This window comes from Paramisgurnus dabryanus, chromosome 6 (assembly GCF_030506205.2).
Source record: "Paramisgurnus dabryanus chromosome 6, PD_genome_1.1, whole genome shotgun sequence".
Taxonomy (NCBI): Eukaryota; Metazoa; Chordata; class Actinopteri; order Cypriniformes; family Cobitidae; genus Paramisgurnus; species Paramisgurnus dabryanus.
This window is the reverse complement of record NC_133342.1, coordinates 11,558,413-11,577,470: the sequence shown is the minus strand read 5'-3', so window position 1 is coordinate 11,577,470 and position 19,058 is coordinate 11,558,413. Positions and strand designations below refer to the sequence as shown.

Genomic DNA, 19,058 nt, shown 5'->3' with positions numbered 1-19,058 from the left:
TCTCACTTGAAATGTGTCCCCACATCTACTTGAATTTGAGGGTATTGGACCTGGAAAAAATTCCTTTGAGACCCTAGGCAAATGTATGCATCTGAAATGATACTGTGATAGAGACCATTTAGGTGGAATTAAAAAAAGTAATGAGTTAACATTTTAAGTGAACTTCATAAAGATCTACTGATTTGACTCAATTCATCTGAGCTTGTTTTTGTGTGATGAGATCGACTTTTGACACGTGTTGCTCTCAGGTCAGAAATGCAATGTCATGTGTCAGTCAACAGGAGGCGGTAAAGACGTCTGTCTGTTTGTCTGTCTGTCGTGTTGAAACTCACCCACACTACCTCACAGATATGTATTGTATGGTATTAAAATGATCAGATGTTTATATTGTGAGTATTTGCTTAATAAGAGCATGTCTGTCTGTCTATTTCCTTTAAACTTTTTGAATATTTAGATGTTCAGTGTGTGAAGGTCTGTGTGACTTCTGTGATAATGAGAGTGACTTTTATTAACCTCAATCTTCATCCTAAACACATGAGAGAAACAGATGAAAAGTGTTGCTTAAACCATAACATCTCTGTATTGTAAAAATGTGAAGTCACAGCAGTGTTAAATACGACACTGATTCAGACTCCCTTTACAAACACTCATGCATAGGGTCATAGCACCTCCTCTCCCTCATGTTAACCCTGCTAAAACATTTTAAAAGATTAAAGGTGCATTGTGTAAAGTTTAGGAGGATCTGTTGACAGAATTGGGATATAATATAGATAACTACACTATCAGGAGTGTATAAAGATATTACATAATGAACCCCTGTTTCTCTTTATATTCTCATCGTGGGTCCCCTTACGTGGAAGTCACCATTTTGTGTCGCCATGTTTCTACTGTAGCCCTAAATGGACAAACTGTTCTATAGAGCGCGTTTGTCACTGTTGTCTAAGCTGACGGCATGTTTGTCCTGTGGCAGCTACCATAACTCCGCCATGTGCTTCGATATGGAGGGGTAAGCGGTGGACTTGAGCCTCATTCAGACAACCAACAACTTTCTCACCAAGACTTCTCGTCTTTCTAAATCTGGTTGTCAAAAACAAATGAGTAACCTCTACTCCAAAAACTGATGAGAGAAGGATGACATGAATGCCACTGCTTCGCTCCCATTGGTAGTCGCTCCTGAAAAAGGCTCTTCATTTACATCAAATTCAACTTTTCTTAACTTTCTCACATCGCTGGAGACACCCATCCGGTCACCAACGGTCACTTTCGCTTGTGTCGCCAGCTCGTGTCGCTCTGCTACTGCTAGTCAGTCGCTGGTTGTCTGTATATGGCGTTAGCCATTGGTTGTAATTCACAACGTCACAGCTAGATGCCGCTAAAATCTACAGACTGCACCTTTAACATCTAAAATGGAATTGATGTAATAGAAATAGAAAAACTGAATTATGAGTTCTTACATTTGTTTTCATACTGAATATAAGTTTCTCAATTTGTCAAATCTACTTTACAGTCAGTTATAATCATACACTTCATCAACTGTAATAAAATGATTGATCTCTCTCTCTCTCTCTCTCTCTCTCTCTCTCTCTCTCTCTCTCTCTCTCTCTCTCTCTCTCTCTCTCTCTCTCTCTCTCTCTCTCTCTCTCTCTCTCTCTCTCTCTCTCTCTCTCTCTCTCTCTCTCTCTGTCTCTCTCTGTCTCTCTCTGTCTCTGTCTCTGTCTCTGTCTCTGTCTCTGTCTCTGTCTCTGTCTCTCTCTCTGTCTCTCTCTCTGTCTCTCTGTCTCTCTCTCTGTCTCTCTGTCTCTGTCTCTGTCTCTGTCTCTGTCTCTGTCTCTGTCTCTCTCTCTCTCTCTGTCTCTCTCTCTCTCTCTCTCTGTCTCTCTCTGTCTCTCTCTGTCTCTCTCTGTCTCTCTCTGTCTCTCTCTGTCTCTCTCTGTCTCTCTCTGTCTCTCTCTCTGTCTCTCTCTCTGTCTCTCTCTCACACACAGATACACAGACTGCTTCTCATTCTTTCTTCATCATCCCATCCCCCTCTTTTTTGCAGATTCGAATTCATTAGCAATCAAAGAGTCTCTGTGGAACTCCTGCTCTTAATTACTCACTCATTTGCATTTTTGCATATTAATGACTGCAGAGTTTGCCGTCTGACTGCGGCAGTGAGCGAAGGCTTAAAGTCACAGCGTCCTTTTATTATCACGAGATGAGCACAAAGCAAATGGCCAGAATCCTTCAGAAAACAGCACGCAGCTCATCTGATGTTATTACTGGCCATCCTTTTGTTGCTCTTTGCTTTTCTGTTTTTATTTCATGTAAAGCTGCTTTGAAAAGTGCTATAGAAATCAAATGGAATTGAATGACTAGAATCACACACCTAACCCAAATCCATTTCTATTCAGCTTCAGTTCAGAAACTTACACCGGACTGTACAGATGATGGGACGCTGATGGTGACTTGATGTTGTATGATTATCATTGATGACACATAACACACACCATTGATTTAGATCCTCATAGTAGGATGAAGAATTTATGAAGAACTAGATTTAGATGATAGAAAGTGTGAGTGATGTTTTCTGCTGCTCCCTGCAACATTGTGATGATGTGTTGTGTTGTGTTGTGTGCGTGCGTGTGTGTATGTGTGTTATTGATGTCTCTATGAAGCTGGACTTTTATTCTGTAGGATCATCTTGGCTTCAGTAAAGGCTGCTTTATGTGATCTTGTTATAATTGTGTTAATGAGCGTCATTGCTGTGATACACACTTCCTCTTCTCATCATTGCCGCCGTGACCACAATGTTGCACAGTAGCAGTGTGTTGAAGTGCAGCTGTGTGTGTGTGTGTGTGTGTGTGTGTGTGTGTGTGTGTGTGTGTGTGTGTGTGTGTGTGTGTGTGTGTGTGTGTGTGTGCACCACTGTAACCTGAGCGTGGGCGTTCGGATAGACCGGCTATCCCCAAAAACTGACAGCAAGGAAACCCCGATGTACAAACATTATAAACTGATGCCCCACGACAGACAAATCAATCTTTGCTTGCCGTGTACGTGTATGTGTTTTTGTGTTTGTGTGTGGGGGTTTTTCTTTGTGTGTGATCCCAATAGGTGACAACTTTAGATGTTGCAGAGACATGAAAGTATTTCTTTGATTGTAGCAGTTTGTGTTAATTGTGTGGATAAAACATCAGGTCATGTAACTCGAGGGGAGGGATTTTGGTTGGACAATGACGTTTACATTTCTATTACATTTGCATTCATGCTCCTTGTAGGTAAAGCATTGTGCTAGCAACACAAAGGACATGGGTTTGATCCCCAGGGAACACACATACTACTAAAAAATGTACAGTTTTAATGCACTGCATTCGCTTTGGATAAAAGCAGGTGCCAATGCATACATGAAAATGTTGAGGATCAAGCCGGTGGAAAATCTTTGCATTTAGGAACGGACCTGAGAACATCACAGACTGAGACTTGAGCTCACCCAGAACACCTTAGCAACACCCTAACAACCATGCAGAACTCCCTATAGGCGCATTATAGCAACGCACTGGCAACCAGTCACAGCGACTTTAACCTGTGTGAAGATCACTCGCATGAGCTGTAGAAAATGTAAAAGTCTGTTGTTTAATGTGAGATGATGTGAACGAGATGAGCTCATGAGAAACATCTGCATGTGTCAAAGGAAGTAGAACCTAGCGAGAGAGAGAAAAAAACCCTTTGATGTAGTTTGTCTGGTGGTCTTGGTGTATACATATGTATGTGTGTGCTCTTATGTCCCCCTCCGTGCTTGTTGGTTTTTCTTGAGAAACGTGAACCGCAAGCCCAGAGTCGCGACTGCCGGTGTCATCAGAGACGAAATTCGCTAGAAACAGGTGCAGAACGCTCCCACAACATTAACACTCTCACTTCTGATAACAAATTCAGATGATCCACCAATTCATTGCACATTAAATGCTGTAAACGTCGCTTAAAAACAGTGGAGGTTTGGAGCTCCTGCAGACTTTGATCTGGGTCAAATGAACGCCGCTTTCCTGTTCACAAACTATCTTCTGCTTGAGGCTTTCAGGGTTTAAAGCCCACTGCCGTGCTCTCTTGTGACTTTGCATGTTCAAAAGTTTGTCTCATGCCTGTCAATCAAGCTCTTTTCTATAATATAATATTACTGACCGGTTAAAAGTTGACTCGCATTAAACAATATGGCCATAAGCAGTGTTTGTTTTATATACAGGTAACCACAGTGTCAGTTCAAATGATAGATATCAAAGGTGCATTGTGTAACTTTAAGAAGCATCTAATGACAGAAATGCAATATAATAAATCTACATACCTATAATATCAGTGGTGTACATAATGAACTGTATTGTTTTTATTAGTTTAGAATGAGACGTTTTTATCTCCATACACCGAGGGTCCTCTTACGTGGAAGTCACTGTGATGTTTCTATAGGAGCCCTAAGTGGACAAACTGATGTACAGAGCACGTTATGTGCGAGGGGCGACCTTCTGATCTCTCTGATGAAGCCAATACAAAAGTGATTTAAACTGCAATTCATCGACTGGCCAAAGGGAGTCAATCCCCATAGACCTCTATGCTAAAATGCCCAACTTTACAGTAGAAAAAAATATGTTTGCAGCCTGGTACAAAAAGTGTTTTTGGTCTGTATAGCTAATTTTGCCCTTCATGACAACTGTGAGAGGGGGGAATTTTTATGTAACTCATCCATTTAAATTATATTAAGCCTTAAACTTATGCATAATTAAGGGCGTGGCCACTTGAGTGATGGCTGAACTGCCACTGCTGTCACTAGAATCAAGCTAGACGGGCGTGGTTTCAGCAACCAGCCAACTCAGCTTCACCCACGTCCCGCCTCTTTACCCATTTTCAGTTATCCGTGAGTGATTCGCAGTGACGCAGGCAACACCTACTTTAAGCTTCAAAAACGATCTTCCCAAACCAATGGGTGATGTCACAGACAATACGTCCATATTTTTTACAATCTATGGTTATGTCACTACTGTATTTTGTCTTAGACAACAAGAAGTTTGTCCTGTGGCGCCTACTGTTGTGAACGGTGGACTGAGCCGTTGATTGAAATTCATAATCTCACAGCTAGATGTCTCTAAAAGTCCACACTGCACCTTTAAAGTGCCAGACAGATGGAATATAGAACCAGTGTCATGTAGCTGTCCATTAATGTAAACAATGTGCAAAGTAGTTAAACCAAAAAGTGCTCAGAGTTATTGCCTTTTAATATAGGGAGTTGACTCTATCGCTGAAACAAGTCAAAATATATTTTTCGAATCTCCCGCTGGTTGTCTGCTTAAATATAAAGGCAATACTTTGCATAATCTCCGCCTACAGTCTTTTGCCTGCGAGAAACGAAAACCCTGACCTGCCCACAGACACTTTCACTAGTTAGTGAGTTAACATCATGTCGGGAAGACACTCAAGCTGTAAAGGCAAGGATGAAGATGTGAAGACTCAGTGGTTAAAATAACTTTACTAAACCAGTACCCACTTTATTTGGGACATGCGTCTACTTACCAGAACCTGTAAATATGATTATTATGTTATATCTTTATTTTCCCCAGGTGTTTTGAAAGTCTAGTTTACTGTAATGTCTTATCAATAAGTTAAGTGACGCTAGCAACTGGCTAATGCATGTTGAAGTTACTGTTTAAAGATTTGCTATGGCCTGGTTAGCTTACATACTTGCTTACATGAGTGTAAAAATGTCTGTCATTGTTTTTATTGCTTGGTTAATTAATTAATTAATAAATGATGTGTCTTGTCAGTAAGTCATGTTAGCACTAGATCAATACATGTTGCACTATTGTCGGATTGTTTAGAGACTGTGTCAGGTGTAGAGTTACCGAAAGGTGAGGTTTAGGCAGATTGAGTCGTTTGAATGGCTTCGCACAAATCATTTGGGGATCTCTGAGAAATGGGGTAATATTAAATTTATGTGTTGAGAAAATTACATTGACCTTGCATGCATTTAAACCTGTTGTTGGGGAGCTTAGAAATGAGACTTGACTGGCACTTTAAATGTAAAAACCCTGATCTGATTGAATGCTGAATGAGCATGATGATGCCTGAGTTTAAATGTTAAAGTGTTACCTGTTTCACAGAAGAAAATTCAAATGGCAACTGATGTTTAATTTCTGGTTGAAATATTCCTTATACAATATTGATCCATATCACCTCTAAACGTGAGAATTGATGGATAATTTTATTGTCATAACTCATGGATCCCATCTCTCTCATCAGGACCATTCTGAAGCATCTGATAATAATTGAAACCTTTATTGTTGTTTGCTTATGGAGATGAATCATGCACAAACACTCAAACCTGATTTGTGAATGCAGTATTATAGATGATACACGTTCATCTCAAGGCAAGCAAATCTTTCTCTCTGCCTATTATCTCAGGATTGTTGAATTTCATTTGACTGTAATGGGTTGTATTTTGGCAATCGTCAGCCTATTCCCATCTCAGACAGCTGTCGAGGTCCATCTCTGGCTGTAAGAAGACCGTCTCTTACTGCTCATCACTCTATATCTTGTACGTTCTGACCCTTATCTATTCTGATGTTGAGCGAATCTCTCTCTCGTGTGTGTGTGTGTGTGTAGCTTGTGAGAGGTACTGGTTGCCATGGTTTCAGTGGTATTGGCGGATGCTTTCAGTTAGCTAATCCTGCTTGATGCTCTCCAAACCCTGAGATGAATGCACTTCACGCCAGACGCAGCTGCCCTGAATTCACTTCTGCACATTCACAGGCCCGTCGACTCGATATAGCAGCTATAGTCAAGAGAGAGACCGACTCTTAGCTGTGTGTCTCCTGCCTTTCTCTGCTTTCTATTTATGGACCTGTAAACGAAAACATCAGGACTCACCCTAAGCACCTGCATGAATGAAGCTGTATCAGCAGCAGGTCACGTGACCTTTGGGACTCTTATTTGTGAAGGCACGTTACGCAGCAGGTGAAAGTCTCTGGTTTGACTGTACTTAATCTGATCATAAGTGATGTTTGGTAGGAAAAGTAGAAGTACGACTGTAGGTCACAATGTCAACAAACCTATTAACAATTCGTCATAAATATTTACGTTGGGTGAGAGGTCATGCAAGTGTGATCATATAATCTCAATTCTAGCGTCTTTACACTGATTACCAATTCAATTTTGTATCCATATATTACAAATACTACCACTCGTTTACAGAAAAAAACCACAAACATCCATTAACAATCTCCAGCCAATTGATTATTGCTCAAAATCTGTATCTTCATCTGATACAGACTCAAGCTTAAGATCTGTTTACACACACACACAGAGCTACTGAAGGAGCAGCTCTGAGAAACAGCCAATCAGAGCAGAGCTCAACATTATTATTCATTTCATTTTAAAGACAAATCTTAGGGTTGTAAATGGACATGTAAAACTGTCTCTGGATCATTTTTGCTCTTAATAAAGCCACAAACCTTCTGTGTAGATATCAGAGAACAATTTAACAGATTATTATAATGCATTCTTTGGCACCTTTAAATATCAATCTCCTTCATTTTTAAAGCACAATATAAGTACATACATGCATATATTAAACAATGAACAGTTTTGTGATAGTTTGCATATCAACATAGAATCATCAACTTTAAATTAAATCTATTAAAGTATCATGGACTGTGTGGACATTGGTGAAGACGACATGATAAAGGCTCACATAGGGTTTAAAATCTCACACACAGCTCTATTTATACTGGGGTTAAACTGATTGACATGCCCCCTTTCTTCTCATCCGGAGGATTAATGCTTTACTGACATGATGCTGCTGGTCCCGCCGGGCTTTCCCAGAATTCCTGCCTTAAACCTCGATGTCTAAGCAATCTGTTTCTTAAATGTGTTTGACTTTAAAATGGGGACTTCACTTGTTAAAGTGATGCTTGATGCTGCAGTTTAAGGTAATAATCTTTACTGATTCGTAGAAGCAAACAGAATCTGAAAACTTCTTCAGTTTCTCCAAAAGCCAATCTGTGCAATTCTACCGAAGGCACAAATACTACTTGCTTATTTTTAGCTGAAATATGTTATAAACACACGTGTGAAAGGGGTTTGGAGATGAATGACAGGTGTTCAAGTTGGACGTTTTTGTGGCCCTTCAGTGGATTCTGTGCGCTTGTGTCAACATTCAGATTAGTCCTAACTAGGCCTGACATAATAAATCCTGACCCAGGTGACATCAGAGGAAATGGAAAATTGTTTAAGAGGCGGAGCGAATGATTATATTTTGATGAAAGATTGGACATCATTGATAAAACAGAAGCGTGTCTTTATGAATCCTCTCTGATAAACCGTGCATGCATGAAAAAGAACGTAAAGAGGATATGTTTCGAATTCATATGGATTTTAATGTTGATGTTTATTTACTCTTGCATATTTTACGAGAAATTGCATGTTTCACAGTCAACACCTGAGGACAGATATTACACAGATGAATCATCAGGTTTCTGTTTGTTCATGTTGAGCTCTTCCCCTGGTGTGGTATCTGTACCTTTAAAAACCCACAGTGACCTCAAAGAAAAAACACCACAGACAGACAGAGCTTCTGTTTTCCCATCAAATACCAAATGTTGCTGCTTCCTTCGTTTTATTGCCCTCTGAAAGTCTTTTTCACACTTTACACCAGAAACCATTTGCTTGACTTCACTTCTGCTCATGGCTCAGATTATCCAAGGTGTTGACTCTGAATTGAAGAAGAAGTGTGAACATTGGCTTTACATCACTGAGCTGTTTTAACAAATTCAAGGTGAATAATCGCTTTGCAAGCAAACGTCTCGTCTTAATATATTAAATATATGATCTCTCTGCTATCATTTTAATCTTTTATATCGAGTCTAATGCCCCAGATTAATGACAACAACAACAACAACAAGTCATCTTTTATTAAACACAAAAGGAAATTATTGATAATAAAAGGTTTTTTTGCGGAAGTAGATGGCAATTAAAGTACCAAACTATAATGATTAAATATTCATTACATGATGATTTCAAAGAACAAGGCATACCGTTCCAAAACCATGGTAATACTGTAGCATGCACATAATCGTTTATTGTGCCTAAATGTAATAATGCCAAAATATTTTACTTTAACATGAATACGTTTTGAACGAAAACTTTAAAAATGCTGTAAGGAGTAAATTCGCAGTATACGCGGTACGTGAAACAAAAAATTCACAGAGATATTCCCATCCATTAGCTTCCTGTTGCCATTCTTCTGGGTAGGGTGCGCAGGAAAGAGAGGTTCGACTTTAGTGCCGAAGAGCGGTTTGATTGGTCCTTGAAACTGTCAATCAAAACCCCCGTGACACCCCATTGGCTAACTCTCTGGCTTTATCGCTTCATCTCGCACTGTTTCTCAGTCCATTTCTCTCAGTTAGTGCGTCGTGTCATTCCGCGCGGTGGTGTAGTACTGCACAGTTCTTTTAGAATCTGTCTTTATTTCACGATAAAATTCTCGACACCGTTGATCTTCGTATCTCACAGGCTATTTGTGTTGCGATTACTGTTAATCTCGGAGCAACGGCGTGAGAAGCGCAGTCCTAGTTTTTTGGGCGTTTGAAATCGGACACCGCTGTAACGTCTCCCCTCTGCGCGGAGGGATACACTGTTGGGGCTGACAATGTGGACGGTGCTAAAATGTCTACTCGGAAGATGAGATGTAACCTTTCCAGCACTCGAAAGAATTAAAAAACAAGTTGACCTGGAGTAACATTTGAACAGAGTTATATTGTAAGAACTCGTTGAACGCGGACTGCTCGAGTTTACCGGGAGATACGGCGCGTTTTGCACCGTGATTTTGCTGGACCCGAGACACGGAGGGGGGAAATTTTTGTCCCCCAACTTTCTGTTTTTCCTCCCGGACTGAAGCGCGTCTCTCTCCCGCTGGATGCCGCGAGTTTGAAGCGACAAACGGTAAACGTTTATCTGATTATTACCGCGTGTATATGTAGATTTGTTTTGAATTTGCCACGGGAGCTGTAATGAATAAACTTTTGTTGAGCGGCGAGTGTGTGTAGTGTTTTGTCTATAGGCTTTAGTGATCGCGCGTGTGTGTGTGTGTGTGCGCGGGCGCGCGCGTGGGTTTGAGTCCAGGGGAAACGGCTTCTTTGTTTAATTCTGGCAACAACGTCAAGTTTAAAACTCACTTTGTAGCTTATTGTTGTCTGTTTGTAAACACTTTAAGTAGCTGTTTACTACTTCAGATGACGTCAGGTGGCTCTGTGGCTCATAGATTTGTCAGTAATTGTAGTGTTTTAAAGTGTTTTAGGTTCAGAAGTGCCGTATGAAAGTTTGTTCTCGGCTTAAATGAAATAATCCTTCAAGTTAATGTGTTGTGATGTATTTTGGTGTGTACTTTGCTATATTGTAAGGGGTTTACAGTTCGTCCTGTGGAATTGTGTGTTTATTATACTTTTCCTTAAAAATAACTTTGTCTTAATCCAATTTTTGGAAATCGAATAACTTGTTACCTCGCTTTTTCTTCTATGTAATCCACACGGTTGTTTACTCGTGATGTTATTTGCTGTTTTTCCACATATATTCAATATTTGTCAATGCGCTTGTGTAGTTTGAAAACTTTGTGTCGTGTGTTTCTTTGTGTTGTAGAGTTCAGGGCCCTGTGTGTGTGTGTGTGCGCGCGTGTGTTGCATTTTTCTGCTCTCTGTAAATCCAGGCTTTTCTTCTCAATACACTGCTGTTAAAGTACTTCACAGTTAAACTAACCCTGGTTTATCTGTACACATGTATTTGTTTGGGATATTAGATGTAGATAAGAGATTTCCTGTAGAAGGATCGATCAGTGTTTCGTGGTTTGGGGGGGGGGGGTGGAGGTCTCTGTTGGTCTCTATTGCGACGAGCGCGTGCTAAAGTTTTCATGTTGTTGAGATGTATTGATTGTGGTCGATTTAGTAGAAGAAGAGGAATGATGACTTTCAAAGAGATGTAAAGCATTTAATTCCAAAAAGCTCCAGGATGGGTTAATAGTATAAAGTTACCATGGTAACGTATGATTGTCCCATGCTATTTATATTCTACTCCAAGTTACTTAATATAGGAATATAATGATGATAATGAAATTAATAAGACACATGGCCACAATAAACGTGGTTTAAAGGGTTAGTTCACCCCTTAATGACTATTTTAACCTAAGTCACTGTGTCTAAGTCTCTGTGTCGTTCTAAACCATAATGTGATTGTCTTCAGGACACATTTTTAGATATATTTGAGTAAAACCGTAAGGTGTGTGTGACTGTCCCGTTGACATCAGTTTGTTTTACAATTCTTTTCCCATGGCATCTTTCCATCGGCAAAAATATTATGACTGATAATATTAACACTTTTGTATGCAAGGAAAACAAAACAAACAATTTTCTTCATCAATTTGTTCTCATCGTTGGTCGTTCAACAAACTACTGATGGCACATGGACTCTTTTGGCGACGTCTTTCATTCATTTCTGATAAAAAAAATAGTAAATCAAACTGAAGTCACAAATATCAGAAAATGTGTTCTAACGACAATCGAATGACTTGAAGGGTAAGTGATTTATGATGAAATTGTTATTTTAGGGTGAACTAGCCTTTTAAAACTTGGTGCTATGTGCAAGGAAGCCATAGTTTTACCCAAAAATGTCATAGTATTTCCAGCGTACCATCAAATACAACAATGGTTAGCCTTAATGAAACCCATGACAATAGTGTCTAAAGTCATGGTATGACCGTAAAGGCATGGCAAAAACTACAACAGTGTATTACTATAGCACCTGTCCAGTATGAGTACTTGCGTGCTTTTATCATAGTGTGTAGAGCTTTAGGGTATTAAAGTGTTTGGTTCATTGTTAAATTGACATGTTTATTTGATGTGGTGCAACAGTAGTTGTAAGGTTTTAGGAGTGTGTATTTCTTATATACCCTAGCACTTTTGATCTTTTGATAGGTAATATAAAGCCCCATGTCATTTCCAACAGATGATGTTAAAGCATGCTATTGTCCAAAACTCAAATGAATGTTTAAACTGAAGACAAGGATTCAAGTAGGGCTGGAAAACCATTAATTGCAACTAGAATAGAAGTAATTCTACACTTATATTTTGATAAAGAAAACTTTTAGTTTACATTGTATATGTGTGTGTACTGTGTATAGTTATGTATATATAAAAAACACATAACTTATAATGTTTATAATATATAAAAATGTATATACACATTTTCTTAAATGTATACATGGATGTGTGTGTATTTATATATTACACACAGAACACACAATCTGCAAACGATTAGTCGCGATTAATCGTTTTCCAGCCCTACTCTAAACAATGTTTAAACTGAAGACAGGGATTCAAGACTATATCTGTGCTGTATGTTGTATGCGGAAAGTTTTCTTTATCAAAATATAAGTGCACAAATTTTAACCTTTGTTTGGATCAATTCATTGTTGATGTTCAAATATCTAGATTGTTTATTACTATAATGGTTTTAACATTCGTAAGTGTTAGTTGGTTTATGATATAAAACTTTGCTAATTCCAGTAGAAGTATGTGTTTGTATAATCATCTAGTTCCCGTAGTGTCAGTGTTTGTTTATCAGCGGGTGGGTGTTCAGGTGGGTTATTGGGGCTTGAGCCCCTGGACTGGAGGCTCATTGGTGGTCTCCCTCGCTGGTTAACCACCAGCAAATGCTCAGATGTGGTGTGTGCTTTGAAAAAACAATACTAAAACAGGTCTTTAATATAGCATAGTATATTAACAATGCAGTGATGTGTGTTTGTTTTAGCCAGAGGTCATGTTATATTGTGAATATAGGCATGTCTGATGGGTATTGTTAGATAAAAAGTAAAGTGGCACAGCCTTTTTTATTGTGATTTTTTTATCATGTGACAAACTCTCTTATACTGCTTCTTGCCTGCAGGATTATAAAGCGATTGACGTGTGTGTGAGCTGAAATAAGAGAAAGTGCTAAAGAGACACACAGGATGGCGACGGTGGGGACAGACATGGACCAACTGAATGATCTGCTGGACTTCAGTGCTGTAAGTACAAACAGTTCTGTTATAGTTTCAGTGATATGTAAGAGGCAGTCATATATTGTGAAAGTCATTGTTAAGATATAAAATATCTTGCTTTGACACATAAGCTCAGGTTTACAGTAGGGATGTAAACGGTTAATCGATTATCGGTTAATTGTCCACAAGAATTTACTCCATTCAATTAATTTAATTGTCTGGTAATTGAACAGCGCATGTGGCGAGATTCCCGACACAAAAAAGAAACCAAACATGAGGCGGGCAAAACAGAGTTTAGTGTGGAAGCATTTCAAATTAATAAATAATGCCAAAGATGCCCAAAGTAAACTAAGATGAAGTACAACAGCTCTAGTTCGCTGAGATACACCTTCATAACTTCCATGCAGCCGTACGTGTTAGCAGCTGTGGTGGGAAGGTGACTATAATTCGCGTCTCGTGTGAACACATCGTTAGGGCTCAACGCTAAGATATTTTTTCTTCTGGCGCAGTCGTGGTTTAGATTTTTACTAACCCTGCCAAAATTAGCACCAGCCCCACCAAAAAGCGCGAAAATATGTGCATTTGTATGAAATTGTCTGTATTGTTTTTGACCAATGTAGCCTTTGGTTGTACGCACACACATCTTTGCACATGGAAATGATATTGTGGCGGTGCCGCAGTGGCCCGATCAGACCGGTGACGGTTCTTTCAGCTGGCCCGAGCATTGTTGATGCTTCCCGTTACCCATTCAGATATCTTTATTTTTTAGCCCTGTTTTTAAAATGTTTAAAAAGCTTTTAACTGTTATATATGACAAAGCACATTAGTTGTCTCCAAAAATATTTTTATAAAAAAATTCACACTGCTGGGCAAGTACACTGCAGAAAGGTCATAAAATGATGTAAAATAAAATTGGTGAGCACTTGTGTTACCTACAGTTTCTATTTTCCCCTTTACATGTGTAAAATGTTATCTGTTGATAAAGGGGTCATGGTCATGTTATTTGTCAGCTGGCCTATAGCATGAGGTATAGAGTGAAAATATGATGTTTTCTACAACCCACAACACATTAAATGATAATATAATTTTCTCTCATAGATGTTCCCTCATCCAGTCTCGAATGGAAAGACCAGAGGCCCAGCGTTATCTAGCTCTCAGTTTGGTAAGTTATTTTACATCACCGCCACACTTTTCCATCATTTCTTTCTTTCTCTGATGATAGTAATAACTGCTTAATGAAAACAAATGATTGAGATACTTGATGAATGAGTGTCGTAAAATGTATGTGAATATGCTTTTCCTCGTGTATTGTTGTAAAGTGTGTGTGTGAATGTAAGTCTGTTTGATCATGTCCTCGGTCATTCTCCTGCTCCTCTGTTTCATCTACTCAGCTGTCGCTTCTTCATCATGGGAGGGGGGTGATGGGAAACCGTAGTTCTTCTCTCACCCCTGCAAACAATGTCAACAAACATCAAAACAAAACAAGCAGCCCCCTCTCCACAGTCTTTCTCTCCATCTCCTCTCTTTTCTCAAGTCTTTTAGGCTTCACAAATAGTGATAGGTCGATGTATTGCACTGGATAATATTTTGAGGGTTTTTCTATTAATTTAATTTATTATTATTGTATAAATAAATCTTTCTTTCTTGGTCGTGATGAAATAGCACTTAAATGTAAAGCTAAAGTCTGCTCAATCATTATTCAGTTTTAAAGGGGACATACTATGAAAATCTGACTTTTTCCAGTGCTATAATTGAGTCCCCAGTGCTTCTATCAACCTAGAAAATGTAAAAGGTCAACCCAGTAACTTAGTTTTGGTAAACCATTCTTTGAAAGCATGTGAAAAAAAAGGGGTCATTAAACGACACATGGTTGCTCACATCTACAAAGTGGCAATTAAATGTAATTTTAGTAAATTATCTGTGGGGTATTTTGAGTGAAAACTTCATATAAGGACTCTGGCGACACCAAATATTTATTTTACCTCTTTAAAAAGTTTTGTCTTACTGTGCTTACTAAACTTATTAGTAATGCAAAAAGACATTTGCCTAGCAGGACATTAATGACAGATTTTGGTTCAGAAACGCTCTTGTCTTTTATAAATACTGCTGGAAGGTTGCTTGTGTGAACATTTGTGTTGATTCTCTTACCGGTGGCCACAAAGTTTCACTTACTGACTACCTGAAAGTGAGAATAAGTGGCATATTTATAACAGCAGAACTTAAGTTTAAAGTATAGACTAAGACAAAGATTTTGCATGAATAGGAGCGATGAATCTACTGCAGATTACATGTCCTCGGATATTCAGTTTTTTTTCCCAGGATTTAATTATATTAATGTATATTTTGTTAAATGGCATCAAATATTTTTGAAGTGTAAATAAACCAACCAAAATTTGGCAAAGCAAGCCATTGTTTATATTCCTACATATTACCCACATACAAAATTTTTTTTAAGTCCGTATGGGAAAATGTTTATAGTAATTATCAAATAGATATTAGTTCTGCAGGTCAGGTTATGAGTCACTTGTAGAGATAACTAATAATTGTGTTTTTAGTCATGATGTTTGTGTGTCTCGTAGCCCATGACTCAAGCGTGACTCCTTCAGTTCCAGCGCTTTACTTTACATAATTACAGCTCTGCTTTCTGTTGTAAATCTGACTCACTTCATGAGCTTACCGTCGGTTCACGATGCCCTCGAGGCTGAGAGTCTCTGTCTGTAGTGTACCGCCTCTATATTAGGATGTTTTATTAGTGCATCTGTATGGACAGGTAGAGTAAAACCGTCCGTTACACCACGGGTGTGCATTATTTTCAGAAAATAGCTCACTTTAGCGCCTTTTTGTGGTTACATTGTTTAAAATCACTTGAGTGTTAACATTTGCAAGCCTTTGAAACGTGTGCAAATGATCAACTTTCACCTTATTTAAATTTGCGTGTTAATCCGCGAATCGCATACGAACCGTGGGTCGTGATCTGTGTGGATCACAGATAAACTGCGATCCGTTACACCACTAATTAGTAAAAAAACAAACATCTTGAGATGGGTACCCTACAATATTTACCTCTTATGATTGAGCATTAAAGACTTGGGCTTGAGTAGACTACTTGCTGGTGGCAAGCTTCTCATTTCTCATATGAGTCAACGACGACTGGAAGTGAAGTTCACAGAGTCATATTGGACTGAAATCTTGTCAAAGAACAGAAAAAATAATGGAATTAACCGGTTACCATTATTTTTTTTAATAAACATTTAATTTTTTGAAAGTTTCTGGTTTTGTTTCTGTTCCTTTCAAAAAATCGAAAGTTTCTGGTTTTCGTTCCGTGAACCGGTTCAAAGCCTTTTGGAAATGACAAACACGATTGTTTCCTCCTCCTAATGTAAACTTTGTGCATGTGAAAAACAGACCAATCTCAACATAACACCAACTATGACTTTACAGTCAAAATGTACACCCACAACACTAAATTAAGTACAATGTTGTTACAATGAAAAAACAAAGTTGTGACTTGAGCTGGCGCTATATGTTAATTAATGTCATAGTGACTATGACAAATATAGCAATCTTTTCTGGCATGGTTGTAGACTTTTGGAGAATGACATGAAGAAACGTATAGTTCTCTCTTCTCAATGAGCAGCGGGTCCTGCTGCTGTTGACCCTATTTCCGTTTTAAAGCACTCATAGTCAGCCCGGTCCTCGCGCAGCAATCTTACCGGTGACGGAGCGATGGCAAGTACATCGAGCTCAAAGGTAGCGGTCGCAAACACAAAGTATAATAAGAACTACTTTTCCATCTTTGAGGTGAAAGACAAGAATGTTTATGTAACATAGAACTTCTGTCTCTCCACGTCTGTAATTCTGATCTAATGAATCACCTCACATCATCACAAGCTGCCACAAAATGAGTGGTTTCTCTTTAGTGTCCCTTTTTTATTCCTTTAACTTATTGTATTCTTTTACTTAAACTTTTTTATGCAAAAGTAATGCAATAGTTACTTTTCCTGGTAATTAGTTACTTTTACAATGATGTAATGCAGTTACTAACTTGGTCTTGGTAAGAAGTGTGTCTAGCATGATTTCTTGTTTATTAGCATTTTTTTTTATCAGAATCGTAATAGATACTGCCTTAAACTGTATTTCTGAATGGCCTGAGGGTGGGATTAAGCAGATTTGAAGCTAAAGTATTTGCTGAACATATAGTACATGTTGAGGGCATTTGGTTAATCTCATTTATGACGAAGGTGGCGTTCAGCACCTTTTGCATCTGAACTCTTCATGGATATGTGAAGTGTGTTGTCATTTCTCTGTGTAAGACATCAGAACAGACACTTTAGATTGAGTTCATTGAGCAAGTTTTGTTTATTCAGGTGTGGATGGAAAGTCTCAACTTTAGCTTCTTAGTTTTAATGTGAAGAGATGTGTGTGTATAAGACAGTCTGCAGAAGAATCTGGCCTTTTTCTGAACACATTTCTCACTTTTCCTAATCAGGTCTGTTAATTAGAGTGAATATTCAGTGTGCTTATGAATATGGATCACATCTATTCTTGAGTTTTTTTTCATACTGTGTTGACGTATCATCACCCTCCTGTTGTTTCTTCATGGTATTTCACAGTTTTAGCCGTCTTTCATTTCTCTCTCTCTTCTTTCTATCCACCTCAGATCTCTGTAAAAATACTCGTCTCACTTCCCCTATAGCTCAAATGCTCGCTCTTAAATCAAAGTGACCTGATCAGGGCACATTATTTCAGAAAATTCATTTCATAAAGTTTCCCCATTATAATCTATTTTGTATTCCTCATCCATCTGGCTCTATTCGGGTACTTTAAATGCTTCAACTAGTAAAAAATGGATGATAGATTTTTTCTGCATAGAGATTTTGGAGGCAGCCGCCTCGACCAAATTTCGTGCCTGCCTTCATGTGTCGTCAAAGAAAACACAAACAATCCTTGGACATGCGTATTATTATCTGTAAGTGCAGTTGCGGCCTTTACGCCTCTATGGTGGCGCTGTTTCGTTGTCAGCACAGTGACCAAAGAAGAAAGGAATGCGCAATATGGAGTTTCCTATATCAGGTGCTATATTTCCTAGATGTTGTCATTACAGATATAAGTTGATGAAATAATGTTTCCTGCATGAAAATGTTCAGTGGTTCAACATCACAATCGCGCATTAAACACAACGTGAACCGTAATGATCCAAAAACGAATGAATATTTTAAACCGATTCAATAAGAGCTAAGTGAGTGAATCAATCAGTCTTGGATCATTGAGTGAAACGCATAACTGAGGATGTGAAAGTGCTTTATGCGCATTTATAAAGACTTACTAGTTAGACTTGGCACAGAAAATTCAAATTGTTGATAAGCTACAAGTTGGTTATATCTATAAAATCAGTGGTTTTGACTGGCATAAGGTGATGCATTCATATATGATCGAAGACAAAGCTGCTAGTTTAACTCAGTTCAGCAATAGTAGACTACAATATAAGGTCTTTATATGATTATTAACCTCCTAAAACCTGGATATTCACATACGTGGACGTAACTGGAACCTGTTGTGTATATAAACGGACAATTACACTGCTTCATGTTCAAAATATTATTTGCATGGTTATTATATTTAGTAGATCTTTCTAACCCCAACATAGCTGGAAGAAATCTTCCGAAGAAATCTGCAGGCACGGTTTCCGTTTGGGCCTGGCTATCGCAAAAGTTCATTTAATTTTAAATAACTTTGCTGTTTGTTAACTGTAAATGAACTGCTGTGAAGTTTTTAATTCATTGAATGTTTCGTATTTGTTATTTTCTTTGATCGTTAAATTATTAAACACTAAAAAAAGTTAAATGTGAGGGTTAGGGTTGTGAGGTTGTGCCACAGTGTGTGTGAGTGTGTGCATCAGGAGAGCATCACCTTCACCTCATTTTGAGCCAGGAAAAACCCTCATCGGTTTTATAAGCAAGCATCTCAATAATATCTTTATATTTTCAAAATCTCATAATTCTCTTAAACTTTGATA

General features: G+C 38.5%; 1 protein-coding gene across 2 annotated transcripts in view; it reads left to right on the top strand.

The window, feature by feature from the left end:
* The first annotated feature begins 9,398 nt into the window (after nt 1-9,398).
* The window catches only part of tcf3a (transcription factor 3a), a 36,172-nt gene continuing 26,512 nt past the window's right edge, over nt 9,399-19,058 (top strand). The window contains exons 1-3 of one of the 2 annotated variants that reach the window (XM_065272556.2): nt 9,399-9,957; nt 12,949-13,069; nt 14,141-14,204. In XM_065272556.2, coding sequence (XP_065128628.1) covers nt 13,013-13,069; nt 14,141-14,204 — 121 coding nt within the window. In that variant the 5' untranslated portion in view covers nt 9,399-9,957; nt 12,949-13,012. The remainder of the gene's footprint in view (nt 9,958-12,948; nt 13,070-14,140; nt 14,205-19,058) is intronic. The other variant, XM_065272555.2, reaches the window with a different exon arrangement.